Source organism: Aulonocara sp. 'chitande type north' Nkhata Bay, linkage group LG23 (assembly GCF_057382095.1).
Source record: "Aulonocara sp. 'chitande type north' Nkhata Bay isolate Kocher_YH1m ecotype deep benthic linkage group LG23, A_spYH_male_GT1.1, whole genome shotgun sequence".
Lineage (NCBI taxonomy): Eukaryota > Metazoa > Chordata > Actinopteri > Cichliformes > Cichlidae > Aulonocara > Aulonocara sp. 'chitande type north' Nkhata Bay.
The window spans coordinates 2691744-2708937 of NC_141365.1; the positions used below are offsets into that span (position 1 = coordinate 2691744).

A 17194-nucleotide genomic window follows, 5' to 3' on the forward strand; every position below is an offset into this window, starting at 1 on the left:
GGTTTCTACAGGTCGAGAGTCATGACTCACTCACGTCTGTAGCTCAGCAGCTGTGAGTCATGTATCTATACACTCCCCACGGTTGGTCGTTTGATCCAGAACAAATCTGAGGCGGCTCAACTGATTAGCTGTAAACGTTCTCCAGATTTAACAAAAACGTCCCCGAGCAAACGTATTCTGGTGTTAGTAGCTCCGTTACTGCACGTGTGACTGCCTGAAGGTCACCCGTTACTCAATGAAATCATTGACGCTCCTAAAACGCAGAAACAGTTCACGGTTCAGCCGATAGTTTTGTGAAGCGAGGCCAGATTCTGACTTTGGCTTCATGAAGTGGTGCAGAGGTGGAGTGAACAGAGGAGGGGATGTAATCAATTCATCCAGACAATCAAGATCAAACAGCTGTTGCCCTGCATTGTGTTATAAACCCAGCATCTTCTTTTGATTTCCACCATAAAAGCACAAACTCGCTCACTGATCAGTTCAGCTTCAGCCAGCATGACAAAGAGAACCTTTGGTCGAAAAGGTCCATCTGGAAAATGGCTGTGACCTCCTCTGCTGGAGGTGGTGCAGGTGGTAGTCTCCACCTCTGTTTCCAGCTGTTGTAACGCTGCTGCAGAGAAGTGGCTGCGCACTACAGCAGCGGTGCCCAACCCCCGGGCCGCGGGCCAGTGCGTGAGTCGTTTGGTGCCGGGCCGCGAGAATTGAGCCTTCGGTGTTAAATTTACGGTTTTCAGGGTTTTTATCGTTAACTCTGTTTCTCTGGGTCTTTCCCGTGTTGTAGTTGTGCGTCTTATTTTGAAAGAAATATTTACCCGTTACCATAGCGACCAGAGAGCATTAAGGACGCTGCTAATAAACTTACACAGTGAATTCTCATTTATTATTATATTTACAAAATGCCAACGTTTTTGTCTCGGCCGTATCATTTTGTCTTGTTGCATTTATCCACAACACCTTAACGGCCGGTCCGTGACAACAGTGTGCGTCCGTGGCCGCTGCAGGACGTTATCACAGAAGATCCGCTGCAGCTGAGGAACCGCAGTCTTTAAAGCAGGACTCCTGTGGGTGTTTGTGATCATGCAAAACTGAAGAGTGAATCACAGTCTGCATTTATCACAGGATTATTAATCAATTGCATCACTTCTTTTACTGCAGCAAGCCTGAGACAGAATTTAGCTTTAAGGTGCTGTTATTGACAGACCGTGGGCGAGTTAGGGCCCGATCAGTACAGGGCTGATTGTGGAAGGAGACAAGATGCTCACACTTCAAGTGCTTTTAAATATAAAACAATCACGAACGATTAGGTTGCTTATGGCAGACATCTGCCTTAGGTTAGAAGAGGGGGGAAAGCCACAGCTGGCACCTTAAATCCTCAGTCTCCACAATCACACATTAAAATGTATAACCGGGCTCAGTGCAGTGGGACGTGTCTTTAGACAGGAAGAGGCTGGGTCTGCAGGGTCTGTCACTTACTGCCAGCACAGCTAGTGCTGTCACCATAGCAACGCATCTCATGCTACTCGATCAGGACAAAAACAGAGACCCCAACCCGGCACACGAGTCGCCGAACACTAAACGTGTACGCGTGAGCTCTCGTAAAAAGACACAAACATGTGCAGACACACGTAGCCACAACGCAGCAAACAACATCATCTTAGAGGGCCACGTGATGCGGCGCACAACCTGCAGGTGAACACGTTAAGCATCGCTTAGACCCAGCTGGAGCAGGCGGGGTTAATAAGAGAAAGCAAATAAAGAGAGAGGCATCAAATGGATGCTGTTCACACCTTTAAGAGGCCTGAAAGAGGAGGCTTTCCCACAGCGCAGAGCAGGTGTGTGCATGCGTGGAAGAAAGGTCTGCAGGCTGTGTGCATCTGCAGTGTGAAGGAAAACGAACGAGCCCAGGGCGGCGAACCCGCTTACCCCTGAACGTGAAACGAAGGGAAGGAAGGAGGCTCGAGTTTAAAGGAGGAGTAGAGGGAGCAGAAGCTGTCGTGAAGGAAACGTGAAAAGCTGCATCACTTTTTAACATCTTCCATTGTTTCACGTGATATTTAAAAGGCTGCCGTATCCACATCACCCAGAAATGTCAAACTCATATGGCAACAGTTCGTCTGCGTCACTTTAACCCAGACACTGGAATTAATAAAGGCTTCAACTAGAAACGTGGCCCATACACACACTGCAGGACAACATTTAATGAGGTCAGATATTAACTGTAACAGCTGAACAGAAGAGTCTTTTCCCACCTTCTCTTTTCAAACTCAGAAGCTTTGTTCATCTTTTATGTACAGTCTATGCAGCTGTCATTCAAATGGTAAATGGCCTGTATTTATATAGCGCTTTACTAGTCCTTAAGGACCCCAAAGCGCTTTACATATCCAGTCATCCACCCATTCACACACTGGTGATGGCAGCTACATTGTAGCCACAGCCACCCTGGGGCGCACTGACAGAGGCGAGGCTGCCGGACACCAGCAGGCAACGGGTGAAGTGTCTCGCCCAAGGACACAACGACCGAGACTGTCCAAGCCGGGGCTCGAACCGGCAACCGTCCGATTACAAGACGAACTCCCAACTCTTGAGCCACGATCGCCTCAGACCACAGATGTGATTCGTTGCCTGAAATCTGTAAAAGCATTAGCTGCTAATGTTGTTGGCATTTACAGTCAGATATGTCCACCACTGATTTCTCTCTGCAGCACTCGTCACCTTCGTTTATCATTTGGTCCCTGAGCTCAGTAACTGATCTGACAGCACGACTGTGTGCTTGCAGTTACATTAACTGCCAGCAGCCTCACTGGGCGCCAAACAGACACTTTTCAGTCACATGACAGGCCTCCATGTTCTGTCCATATCGCTCCAATGGCCTAAAGCGGGGACGTGACAGTAAATCCAGACTCGCGTGTCACAAACTGCAAAGACGTTTGATAAACGTTTCGTCTCCTGCTGGGCTTCACGTCGTCTCTGATGCAGACGTTACCATTGCTTTATAAACTGGCCCAAACAGTATTGCAGATGTACAAATCTGTAACTGGGATCAATTAAGCTGCTACGCTTTTTTTGAAAGCCAAAGAATGAGAAATCAGTTGCACGGCCTTATTCGGTTTATTGTCTCATCTGCAAAACATCCCTTTGTTGATCCCTGCGTTACGGGACTGGCTCAGCTTGGAGTTTACAGTGTGAAGTCCCCAACGGTTAAAATAGGGCAGATCCAAACAGCAACAAGGACTATCAAATCAGATTGTTGCAGCATGGCGTAACGGCGCGCTGCGTGTTCATGTGTGTGTGGGTGTGACCCCATCCCTCCCCTCTCAGCTAGACCACATTTCTGTGCAGTGAGCAGGGGTTTACATAAACGGTCACACTCCTCTATCTAGGAATGGGAGTCAGGGAGGAGGGCATCGGCTAGGCTTTGTGTTTAAAAACAACAACCTATCACGGCGCTGGCAGCCTGCGATGGGCTGGAAACACGTCACCTGATCACGGCGACGGCCGTTAGATGTTACAGCGTGGTTTCCTCTTCATAATGAAAGGTTTATGTCGGGATCAACGCGTTTTGACTGTTTGCTTATTTTGCAAGGTGACAGCAGCGCGGCAACATTTGCCTCCTAGCATGTTACGACTGGCTAAAATTAAGATTGGGGATGATTTTTCTGACATCTGGCACTTCTGAGCAAATTCCCAGGAAATCAGTGTGGTGAGCCATCGTCCCTGAAGTCACAGTGAGCGCAAAATCATTCAGAAAGTCCGCCTAAGACTCACTTACCAAATACTTTCATGCTTTGTTCTGTTTGGAAACAGCATCTCTAAAAGCAACCTGTGTGTGGACACTAATACAGTGTTGTTAAACACACCACAGCAGCCGTTATGTTATTTTCAGTGTTTAACATCCAATAAAATCTGCTGCTCTGCTTTGGGAGGCCTTTGGCTGAAGACTGAAACTCATCGACTGTATCGATATCAACACTGGTATCGGTATCGGATACCAGTAGTGCTGGTATTGGCACAGTATTGGAAAGTCACAATACCAGTAGTAAGCATCAAAACCAGTAAAATTTTCATTCACCGTGATTTAAAAAAAGAATTCCAAGTAATTACATTTAATAATAATGGATTGCATTTATTGCGCTTTCACCTGTATTAAAGTTTCAAATCAGTATCATGGTGGTTGGAGACCATTTCCACATCATTGTATAATAAGCACAGGTGCACATTTCGAGGTACGAGTGCACTTGTTGCCAAATCCAGTGATCTGATTGGTCAGATCTGTTTATTCAGATGTGCAACACCTGCATTACAGACGGGAGAGTCTTTTTACGCATGAAATATTCACACAGATTTTACAGGCCTCTCTCTGGGAGAGACACCTGTCAGAGGAAACTCCTTCCCACTGTTCATATCAGCAAGCTCCTCCTTTCAGTTACTACCCACCCACCCTCGTGACCACAGGTGACAGTGGGAACGTAGCTCGACAGGTAAAGCGACAGCCTTGCTTTTACGCTCAGCTCTCCCCTCACTCGTGAGCAACACCCTAAAATTCTCCTAAACTTCTCTAATCGAGGTAGCAACTCGTTCCCAACTCAGAGTGGACCCTCCACCTCTGACCACCTACTACCTGCAGGTGTCTGAGGCTATGGTTAGTAGCCTCAGACACCTGCAGGTATGCAGTGCCAATCAGGCTTTATGTTTATTGCATTTTAAAAGTAAATCTAACATGTTAGCACAGTAATGATGTGCTGCAGAAATGCATTTACTCAGTGGCTCATCAAGCTGTGAATTTGTGGGAGTCAGAAGAGTCGTCTCGTGTTTTCCATCCCCCACTTGTTCCGCTGTTGATAAAAACTGCCGGGAACATGCACACAGTGGCAAGTTAGAAGTTGAAAGGGATACTTGGAAAGATAAGAGCAAAGGAGGAAGCACTTAGCAAAGGCACCCCAACAGTTAATTTCCTGTAGCAGTACATATCTCCTTCCTGGCCAACACTCAGGACCCAGTACACAGCCGGTGGAGGCTCAGTTCATGACCCCGATTGTCCACTGCCTCTGTGAACGAGGAACCGTGCGAAATGAACGGCAGCAACTTGCAATCAACGTCGGGCCGCGATATGAAAGCCTTAAAGATTCAGTGTGTTGCCAATGAAACAGGCAGCACAGGCTGTTCCAGCAAACTATGGTAAATTGCAGGTGAATGCTAATGCTAAATTAGCCTGTACATACAGCTTTCTGTGTTTACACTTCTGTCTGACCACCTCAGACGTGAAGACTTCCTCTTCTGTCTTATCCAGAAGTCCGAGGACGTCCACACACCTGCGGTGTTTAGTCCCTTAAAATCAAACTCTTCTTTCTTTTCACTCATAAAGATGTGAAAGCAGTAATCGCACCCGGGTGCCGACCAAACAACCATACTGAGACCCTGTGGAGGACGTGGTCTCAGCAGCGTCTGTTTACCAACGTGAACCGACCTCAATCCGAACCGACAAGCAGGTTTACGCTGCAGGTTTGAGGAGGAATAACATTTCATAAGGATGAAGGTACTTTTAAATCGCAAAGGTCTGTACAGGTTTGCAACCAGCCGTGAAATGAATGTAAATTATCCATGTTGCTCCCGCCTCAGACACGCAAACTGAACGTTCTCGTGTGGTGACGTAGTGATGCATTTGGGTTCACTTGGATTTTTCTGCGTCAGGAAAAAAGCCACAAGTTTCACTTATTAACTGATGCGGACCAGAGGAAACGACCTCCGAGCGTGAAAACACGCCAACGCAGGCTTTTGTCAAAACAAACTGCCCATTTAAAAATGAAAAGAAACACCCATAAACATGCGGATGAAGCCTAATACAGTGTTCTCATCAACGCACACACAAATAAATATAAATAGAAAACATACATTGCCAGGAAGTAGGCTGGCCAGTAGCTGAAAAATGAGATCCTGCAGACAGCAAAGGGTGGCTGGGGCACATACTCGAAGTGAAACACACACACACCTACATGGTGGGCCACTTCAAAGACATTCCACAACGTGCACAGCATTGTCGGAAAATGCCAACGTGCACTTCACTGAAGAGTGCCTGAGTGTCCAAAAGGGGCTACAGACAAACTCGCAGACAAATGGAGGCCGAGCCTCGATTTTTACAACAGCACGCGGTTCTCCATTAGCTGAGCTGTCAGAGCAACTCTTCAACTGCTCCTCCTGAATAAATGACACCGCTCTGGAGATTTGATTGAGACCGCAAGAGGGGAAGAGCCAATCTGTGCGACCACGCTGGTTAAAGAAACACAGCCGTGCACGTATGTATATTCATGCATGCTCACAAGCAGCACAGCCGTGCCTGACGGGGGCCAGAAGTGGGCAGTTGCACAACTTGTTTTTCACAAGTCAGACCAGGAGACAGCTCAGCGGCAACATCTGAACAACCTTTCCTGATTAACTGTGACAAATGGGCCAATCACAATCAAACAACAGCCTGTGAAAGCTGATTTGTTACATGTTTTCTGAGGTGCAGTCGGCTACGGCGTGGGTTATTTATCAGGACGGCTTCTTCTCGTTCTTGTGTCTGAGATGGAGGTATCAGGCAGCATGTGGATCCAGAATGAAATATTCAAAGTATTTTGGTTGTTGCCTCGACCCCACCCCCTTTTTTTTGGCGTAAACATCTCAAAAGTGCCAAATATGGTCACTTCCCAGAGTCCTCACAGCCAATGACATGTACCCCATTCCCTGAGAGAGAGACGGCGAGAGAGGGAAAAAAATAAAAAAGACCAGGAAGGAGGGGTACCAGCAGCCCGTCTCATAAGACCCCCTTTCAGGGGCCTCTGTTCTGTCTGCATACATGACCTGTGTAAAGTAGCCACATCGTTTCCTTTGAACCTGGCCGGCGGGAGCCATTTTAAGCAACACAACCTGAAGCTTGGAGAGTCCCACCATTGCTGACAAAAAGAAAAACAACAGGTTCCACTTTATGAATGGGTGCCCACACATTTACGTGGTCGACCTGCTCACTTGGACCAAGTTCACACACCCAAAAAAACAAAACACTGAGGCTTGGGCAACACGTTGTCCAAAAATCACTGAACACAAATCTCACAAGGATTAATGTGGGCCAAAGGTTAAACCGCTGACAAACACCCAAAATGTTCAATAATTGATTTCACGGGCGCTCCAGACTTTGTTTGTCTCATTCATTCATTTAATTTGAGATATAAGACACAAGTGACCTATTATACAGAGAAATGTATCATCTAATGCGGCCTCACAGCTGGCCCTGCAATTCTCATTTCACTGAGATCACCCTTAAAAATAAGAAATAACACAAATAAGAAATACCAGAGTGGGCAACAGTGCTCATTAACTTCATTCGGCCCATAAAATGTGGGCTCAAGTATGGTGCACGGTGTCCCTGTGTTAAAGCACCAGCTGAAAACAAAACAGCGCACAGCTGGATCGTGTTTAATCTGTGGCAATGCACATCTGTATAGCTGTAATCACCATCCGCGCTAATTCATTGATAAAAAGAAATAAAACCGAGGCGCAGACTCTGGGGAGGAAGATCTGGAGCGGAAGGCAGATGGAGGCTGTCCCGCCACCTATGCGGACACTTCTCAGCGGCTAATTTGTTTACATCCAGGCTGCGTGTGCGCGTGAGAGGCCTAGCAAGCCTCGCAGGGCCAATCCTGCCACCCCCAGTTTAGGCTCGCTGCCGCGGACCACCCTCGTCCAGTTACAGCCACTAATCTGACCCTCGGGTGGCGCATTTAGCGCGGGCCGCTAAAATATGTACCTTTAAGAGCCGGCGCGAGAGGGGCGGGGTTTATTAGCCGATAATTAATATTTGTGCGCCAAGTTATCAGCCACACGCACAAAACTGAAATTACGAGCCCCTTAATTAGACCTGGAGGAGAATCTGAGCATGCGCCAAAATGAAAGCAACAGTCCCGTGACTCACATTATCACGCTGATTGATAAAAAGAAGAACATGCCCCCCCAGCAGTGACTGCAAGGTTCAAGAAAAACACACTATTGTTCATGTTATAATGCAAACATCTGCGCTTAGGACAGGGTCATTTCCCGCGAACACACACTTCACACTCACGTGAAGTTATGAGTTATAAGAAGTCATTAAAAAAATGAAATAATACTCACTTTCTCCTTTTATTAGTCCACACTGGCATATAATGCAGGTGCACATGATAAACAACACCATCTGTGCTCGCAGTTTAAGCGTCAGCCGCCTCATTTTGGCTGGAGGATAAGTTATGCTCGCTTCTTGAAGTCGTTCAAAAAAAAATTCCAATCTTCAGGGAGAAATGTTTAAAGTGAACTAAGAAATTGCTAAAAACTTAAAAAGGTCCAATAAAGCCAGCCGATTTGAGGTTTCCTCCCCCTGTAAGGGGGTTATAAATTGATAACTGTCTTCTGTGCCAAATGTGTTATGTACGTGAGACACTAAATAACGTGATCCTGGGTTCTGGCGACACATGTGCGAGTAAAAAATTTCATTTTCCAGAAGTGAAGTCGACAGTCCACGTTCATCTGTTTGATTTTGGTGCCCCGCTAAATCAAGGGGGGGAAATGTTATTATTATTATTAATAATAATAATAATATCCCACACACAGACAGAGCTAGTTTGGAGATCCCCTAAGAAGGTCCGCTGGCCCCGGGCTCATTTCCCTGTAATGTGCCGCTCCAGTGAGGGAGGACCCCGGGAGGTATTTCAAAAACAAAACGCTGTTTTCCTCACGCAGACACGCGCTGGAGTTGTGAATAGCACCCCCCAAAAAACACAGGCAGCCTTTGAGCTCTCGTTTTCTTTCAGAAGTCTTTATATCACCTCCTGCGTCCTGGTGTCTTCACACAAGCTCGTCTCCCTTTTCTTTGAGCAGGGAGCACATCCCAGGAAACTCCGGCAGGAAAAACGTGCAGCTTTCCTCGCTTCGACCTCCCTCTGAACTCCTTCACCCCCGCTGACCACCGCAAGCCCGTAAAAACGACAAAACGGCGGAGAGGGGAAAACTAACCTGGAAAGGTTTGAAAAAACGCCACTTTGCTCTCACATTCCCCGCGAGGAGTAAAAGAAGCCAGAAAATAACAACAACAATGCCCGCATTCACCGTGCACGCTGCCGCCGTGAGGTGAGGGAAGTCGCCACACCACGCCGCCCGTTCCTTCCCTCAGATTAACGTTAGCTGGAGGGGACTAAACGGCTAACGTTAGCTAGCTAATCCAAAACAAACGAGGTTTCGGTGTCGGCGACGAGAGTTCAAAATCAGAATAAAATCAAAAACACGCTTAAAGTGAACAGTCCGAGTCCGCCAGCCCAGAAGAAAAGGACAGGAGAAAAAAACGATGAGGTAACGATACGTAAAAAAGACTTAAAAAGACGGGTCAAGTGTAAAAACTTGGATTCCCGTTTAGCGATCGCTCTCCCTCAGGTTCCCCCTCTTTCCGTCTCTCTCTCTGCGAGCCTCCCCACCAGTAAACAAGTCCTGCCAGTCACCTCAGCTGGGCCACGCAGGGTCTGCGGGAAAACCCGGGACGGAGCGCTTTGTGACACTGCGCTGCTCACTGCGCTCGCCGTCCTCGCATAGCAACACGTTTTATTACAAAAGCAGACACAACACAGGGAAATAATTAAAAAATATATAATTAATGTGGAATAAAATCAGATGAAGCAGAGCGAAGAGTCTGTGGACAAAATAATAGGAACACACTAGCCCAGACCAGTTTTACAGCTGCAGCAAATTATTTTCAAATTCTCTGCCTTTTATTTTATTAATAAACTGTTAATTAGCCCATCGGGGAAAAAAAACCAAAAACATAAGAAAAGCAAATAAACGCATTATTTTCTGTAACATAAATGAATAGAGCTGATATTTAGATTAAATTTAGGGTTTTTTTATAAAATGAGAGAGCCACCCAAAAAACCCAGTCAGTATCTTACCCACTATTCACTATATTTTACCAACATGCCCTTTAGACAGACAGATAGGAAAAGATCACTTTATCTTTTTATTGAAGTAATATTTTGTACTTTAAATTACCAAAATAGCTTTCCTATACTGCAGGTAATCCCTTATACAAACATACTCTACACTCACCAGCCCCTTCGGTAATTACACCTGTTTAGCTGCTCAATAACCCAAATATCTAATCGGGGCTAGCAACTCCTGATGACCTGCTGAAGTTCAACGTGAGCAACAGAATGGGGGGAAAGGTGATTGTTGGTGCCAGACGGGCGAGTCTGAATATTTAAGAAACTGCTGATTTGGGATTTTCCTGCACGATCATCTCTAGGGTTTACAGAGAATATGCTTAAAAATGCCTTGTTGTTTGGCCCGACTGCTTGGAGCTGATAACAAGGCAACAGTAAATCACATAAGCACTTGCTACAACATGCAGAAGAGCATCTCTGAATGCACAATATGAAGCAGATGGACTACAGCAGCAGAAGACCACACCGGGTCATTCTTGTCAGCTGAGAACAGGAAACTTCAGTCCACACAGGCTCACTCAAACTGGACAACAGAAGATTTGTAAAATGTTTCCTGGTCTGATGAGTCTTCACATCTGCTGCGACATTTGGATGGCAGTGTGGGAATTTGGTGTGAGCAACATTAAATCTTGGATTCGTCCTGCCTTCAATCATTAGTTCAGGCGGGCTGTGTTCATGTAATGGTGTGGGAGATCGTTTTTTGGCACACTTTGGATCTCTGAGCATAATTTAAACACCACATCCTACCAGAGTATAGTTGGTGACCAGGTCCATCTCTTTCTGACCTCAGTATACCATCATCTGGTTGTGCTTCTATCAGGATAAGATGCCATGTCAGTTCATCAAGTTCAAATAATCTCAAACTGTTTTCTTGAACGTGACTGTACTCAAAAGACTTCCACAGTCACCAGACATCAATCCAGTAGAGCAGGATGTGGTGGAAATTCCCACTGTGGATGTACAGCTGACAGACCTCAGCAGGACCGACCAAAATCTCTGAGGAACATTTCCAGCAACTTGTTGAAGGCAATCCTGAAGACAAAGGGTGGTCTGGAGAACGTGTACCTAAAGAAGTGGCCACCAATAATACACTGTACATGATGAGCCAATCAGGCGCTTGTTATTACACCTATACCATTCTGATAGAGATGATCAGGAACCCCTCCACCTCACTCATGAAAGCCACTGCTCAAGCAAACACTCACATTTATATTTGATTACCTGAGCTGGCCCAGCGCTTATTAAAGACATCACACAACAGGATCGTAGTGCCTGATGGGAACATTGGTCCCATTGTCATACACCAGTGACACTGTGGGCTAAACAAAGTCTGGCACCGAGGAGTGTAAACATTACACGCTGCCCAGGTTTTGGCAGCCAGAACATACCTGCAGTAAGAAAGCTAACATTGTTCCCTCAGGTTTGCATAGCAAATATCCTTATAATGAAACCAGCACTATTGACGAGGCTTGTCCTCACACAATACCTGGAAGTTTTTTTGTTTTTCCTTTTCCTCCTACGGGAAAGCCGACTTCTGCCACAGTTTTTATCCACCTGAAACCGAGGCTGATATTTGTATAGAGCAGAACAACGGCTTCTTATTTATCACACAGAGGTGCAGTGTGTGTGCTTGGATGGGTACAAACTGCTCTGCTCCACTAAAGGCTTGTGGCGCGGGCTCGTTGTTAATCTTAGGAATGTTGTTACCCGGTGAACAGAGTAAATGAGGTCTTAGTGAGATTAAATGTCACAGGTCTGAAGGACTAAGTTTGTGGAATCTACTCCAAACAGATCTCTTTGTGGTGGTCACGCTGTCTGACGCCAGCTGGAGGCACGCACATGCCTCCTCTCCTCACGCTTGTCCCGCTCGCTCTCAGGTGCTGTGCGTAGCGCCAGTTTATTTTCTTTTTCAGTGGGAGCAGAATAGGTTGAGTGAATGGCTTTTTATCCCACTAACCTACCTAGAGTGCTGTTAGATGAGTCTACACATGCAGCTCCTGCTCTGTACTATGAATTCATTTGAGTGGCACCAAAAATAACCGCCAACTGCAAATGTCAAACAAGGACAAAGGGACACAACGTTGTGAACAAATAGGATTAAATCTGACCCGAGAGGCCAAGTGAACGGAGCTTTGTGCTACATCGGATGAACGTAACACACTTCTGAGGTCGTAAGGCTTTTTTCCGAGCTTTTGAAATTCCTCCTTATTTTCTCACCTCTCGCTCACAGTCAGAGCTCTCCACTGAGATATTGTGAAGCAGTAGCGCCTGCCGTGGATGGAGTGACATTTCTCTTTTTATCACAATGTCAGGGAAAAATTGAGTTTCCACCTGTCATTCAGACTAGATGACATACAGTCATGGCTGAACCTCGACTCCCACTGCATCAGAAACACTATTCCTCAAGCCTCCTTCTTTATTGTATTTCTTCCTCTGGAAAACCGGCTCCCATATCCACATAGAAAACTGTCAGTGTTGCCACAACAAAAGATAAGAATTTCCTTTCTTTCTTTTTTCTAAATCAAGGTCTGTTTTGTTCACTCAGGTTCTAAAACAGTATCTGAAGTATAAACAAGTCAAGTGTTATTTTCAGCCAGACAGAGTCTTCTTTGTAAAACCCAAAACAGAAATGTCCTCAAGCAGGAGGCGACTGTGCCGAAGTTCAGCACGAAGGCCAGAGCTCCGGTTTGCCAACGACTCCTGCAAAGCTTCTCTATGGGTAGAAATCTGTGCCATCAGAAACTGAATTTGAATAAGTTCAATTTGAATTTGAATTGCTCAGATTGAATCTGAATTGTAACTTGAATAAATGCTTTTGAAAACTGAATTTGAATTAGTCTAATTTGAAATTGAATTTATGGTTTGAAAATGAATTGATTTGCTTTGAAACTGCATTTTATCCTTTAAAAATTCAGCTCTCGAATACTTTCAGTTTCACTTCTCACCATTCAGTTTCAGGTCTACAATTCAATTTCAGTTCCAAAATTCAGTTTTTTGGAACTTACATCCGGTTCCGGTTCAAGCGCAGATTAATAGAACTACGTTTTACTAGCGGACCGAAAGTGTTACTGACGGGAATCTACAGCGTCTTGAGCTGAATTAAGACTTCAGAAGTCATTCGTCATGTCGAATGACCAGCGGATAAACTCTCAGGTTGGTAAATGTACTACATGTATAAGAACAAGCGTCATGTTAACAAAAGATAGCCGTAAGGTAACTTTTATGCTTATTGTAGCTGTTAGCTAAAAACGCTAATTTAGCGTAGTTTGCCCTGAATTCAGCTTTGACAACAAATATGATCGACTGTTTCTAGTAGAATTCCAAAGTTGTCATCTTGTACCCTCTCAGAGTACCCCCTCTGTATGCTTGCAGAGACCCCTACAGTAGGGAAACATGCAAAACGGTGTCCAAACCTTTGTATTTTAGCTTTATTTATGTCTTACACAGCATCCCAACTCTTTAGCTGACTTAATAACTTTAGCTAACTTAATAACTTTAGCTAAAGTGAATAGTTAGTCTGATTCATTAGTGCAGCATTACTGGATCACCTCTGTTTGAAGTGATATAATATGATATACAACTATCACTGAAACAGCAAACTTTGTAAATAAGCAAACAACACTTCTCATTCTCTAAACGTTTGGCCACAGCTGTAGATTACACTACCAGTGCTTGTTCACTCTTGACAATAATTACATTTCTAAATTGACTTTGTGCATTTACAGGTAAACAATATCTAATATTTTATCTAAATGACTGCTTTGTCTTTGAAAAGGGTGAAGAGCCTGAGGCCGGTGACAGTCCAGTTCTACTCTAAGTACATCCTTACAGTGGCTCACAGGACAAGGCCACATTCCTGTCCTGCCAGAAGAGAAGAGAAACTTCAGAGTCTTCATGCAGTTCAACCACACCTGTCATATTCCATATGACAGGGGTCTCAAACTCCAGTCCTCAAAGGTCAAAGTGTCATGCAACTTTTCCATGCCCTCGAGGACTGGAGTTTGAGACCCCTGCCGTATGGTGTTCATGCTGTTTTCCACTCCACAGTTACAGCATGTCTGACTGCCTGTTCAGCATATGCAAAAATATATGAGTTTAAGCATGTGATGACTAAGGCCTTCCATTATGGTGTTTGTCATCACATGTCACAGACATCTGGATGATCATTTGGAATAAACAAAACTAAAAACTTGTTACTTCATCTTTTATCTTTATTATTATTATTGTTCTTATTTTACACTTTTCATTGTTAGACATTAGGTTTATTTGTACTAGTCCTTTCCAACGTCTTTCCCTCTTCCATGTTACTGTGTCAGCATCTATTTGGGGTTGGGAGTGGAACAGAAAGTAAAGAAATCCAAAGTGCCATTAAAACCAGGAGAGGTTCTTATATTTCAGAAGAAGGGATTAATTCAAAAGAAATGACCTCAATGCCATATTTTATTTAGGAACCCTGGAGAACACTTTGCAAAATAACACATTCTTATAATTTCACCCTCAGATGAGCCAAGCTACGACTGTCAGAGAAGGTGATGTAGGTACAGAGCATATGAGAGTGGTGAAGTTAATGTCTCTTGTCTAGATGAAGGCACAAGAAGGATCAATGGCAAGGCGTAGAGATTCAGTATCTTCAGTCTTCAGTGGACACTCCATTTCTGGCACAAAACTCCTGTAAAAGATGGTCGATTTAGGAGGTGACCCGACAACTTCAGCCTGTCAAACATAGCAATGGAGCAGCATGTTTAAAAAAAACCCAACTAATTAAGCATGCACTCAGTACCCTAAGAATTATTATGGTAGTTAAACACAGTGATAGTTGTATATCACTTCAAACAGAGATGATCCAGTAATGCTGCACTAATGAATTAGACTAACTATTCACTTTAGCTAAAGTTATTAAGTTAGCTAAAGAGTTGGGATGCTGTGTAAAGATAAAACACAAAGGTTTGGACACCGTTTTGCATGTTTCCCTACTGTAGGGGTCTCTGCAAGCATACAGAGGGGGTACTCTGAGAGGGTCCAAGATGACAGCTTTGGAATTCTACTAGAAACAGTCGATCATATTTGTTGTCAAAGCTGAATTCAGGGCAAACTACGCTAAATTAGCGTTTTTAGCTAACAGCTACAATAAGCATAAAAGTTACCTTACGGCTATCATTTGTTAACATGACGCTTGTTCTTATACATGTAATACATTTATTACCAACCTGAGAGTTTATCCGCTGGTCATTCGACATGACGAATGACTTCTGAAGTCTTAATTCAGCTCAAGATGCTGTAGATTCCCGTCAGTAACACTTTCGGTCCGCTAGTAAAACGTAGTTCTATTAATCTGCGCTTGAACCGGAACCGGATGTAAGTTCCAAAAAACTGAATTTTGGAACTGAAATTGAATTGTAGACCTGAAACTGAATGGTGAGAAGTGAAACTGAAAGTATTCGAGAGCTGAATTTTTAAAGGATAAAATGCAGTTTCAAAGCAAATCAATTCATTTTCAAACCATAAATTCAATTTCAAATTAGACTAATTCAAATTCAGTTTTCAAAAGCATTTATTCAAGTTACAATTCAGATTCAATCTGAGCAATTCAAATTCAAATTGAACTTATTCAAATTCAGTTTCTGATGGCACAGATTTCTGCCCATACTTCTCATTCGATAAGCCAGTTGGAAAGTTGCTGCTGACTAATTTGTACCCAGCAGTGGACATTCTGGTTTTGTGCAACAATACCTTGCTCACCGTATGTTTACAAAAAAGATGACTCTGTGTAAAATAAGTACAAAGAAGGACAAAAACAAGCAAATGCAAGAACTCACTGTGGAAACTGCAACATTTCAAGCTCGCCTCCTCTCTGTCAGACGGCAGCACACGTAGCATCTGTGTCCGAATCACGCCGTCTATCAGCACGATGTCCAACGGGAAACTGTGGATCCACGTGTATCGAATAAAGAATTTAAAGAAAAGAAAAACAGCACAGAGGCCGTTCTGTGCACAGACACACAAACGCACACTGAGTGTTGAAACTCATACATTTTATAGTTTTTTTTTTAATATATATCAGAATCACAATACTTTATTAATCCCTGAGGAAATGATGTTACATGTGGGAAATCTGCTGGTTCTTATACAGCACTTTTATACTCTGGCCCTTTATACAACATGTGTCATTCACACGAGCACTTTTCATCTCTTTCTGTCTAATATTCGCGCACACTTACTCACCAATAAACTCAGATTTCCCGAGGATACTTTGGCACACAGAAAACCAACTTTCTCATTAGTAGATAACCTGTTTTGCCCGATCATATGGGATCAATCTTATCTTTTGTGCCACAAAATGTCTTTTTTTTCTTTTTCTTTTTCTTTTTTTTACAAAAATCTACAAGTTTTTTGAAAACTGGAGAAAAAATTGCTGCAGTTTTTCAAAGCCACCGCCTGGATTTAACTAAACAAACAAATGAGGGCCTTTCATTGGATAATTAATGCATTCATTAATGTGTTTCAGCTGTGTTATGTAACTCTAACTGATGCAGTGAATAGTTTCTCAAACAACCATGTTGGAAGACATGGTCATGGACAAAAACAGCTTCACGTGGGGCAAATTATTGACCTGAGTCAAGCAAAGAAAACAACTGTGATGATTTACAACTAAAACTGGGCTAAGAACTATCCAAGTCATTAGTAACGCCAGAAGGATGGTGATGAACCACAGGTTCAGGGAATAATTGTGGTCAGAATGAAGTTTTGAGTGACTGTCATTAGAGAAATCACAGAAACTCAACAGCAGAACTCACGGCCATGTTTGACAGTAAAACCATTTCCACACACACGATACATCGAGCAGCTGGGACTAAACAGCTGTGTAGCCTTAAGAAAACCATCAGTGACACTTATTGAAAAAAATCTTCAATGTTTGCAATGGAGAAGGTTATGTGGCCTGGTGCCGACTGTACAAGCTTGTGGAAGCAGGTTGGTCAGCTTAGGTTCAGCAACATCATGTTTCCAAAAGCTGAGGCCAGCTGACCGCCTGAAAACACTGAATGGCAGGTTTTTCTGTCAACTGATGTTTTTCCCCCTGATGGCATGGCCATATTTGAAGTTGACAATACCTCGGTTCACTGGGCTCAAATTGCATAACAGTGGTTCAAGGTCCTTTTTACACACAGGATTCAGGTCAGTTTTATTTATACAGCGCCAAATCA

General features: G+C 44.0%; 1 protein-coding gene across 1 annotated transcript in view; it reads right to left on the reverse strand.

Moving 5' to 3' along the window:
* insrb (insulin receptor b) overlaps positions 1–9475 on the reverse strand; it is a 73877-nt gene extending 64402 nt beyond the window's left edge. Inside the window, exon 1 of the mRNA XM_086282560.1 lies at positions 8143–9475. Within this exon, the coding sequence (XP_086138686.1) occupies positions 8143–8236 (94 nt within the window). The 5' untranslated portion in view covers positions 8237–9475. The remainder of the gene's footprint in view (positions 1–8142) is intronic.
* Positions 9476–17194: the final 7719 nt, after the last annotated feature.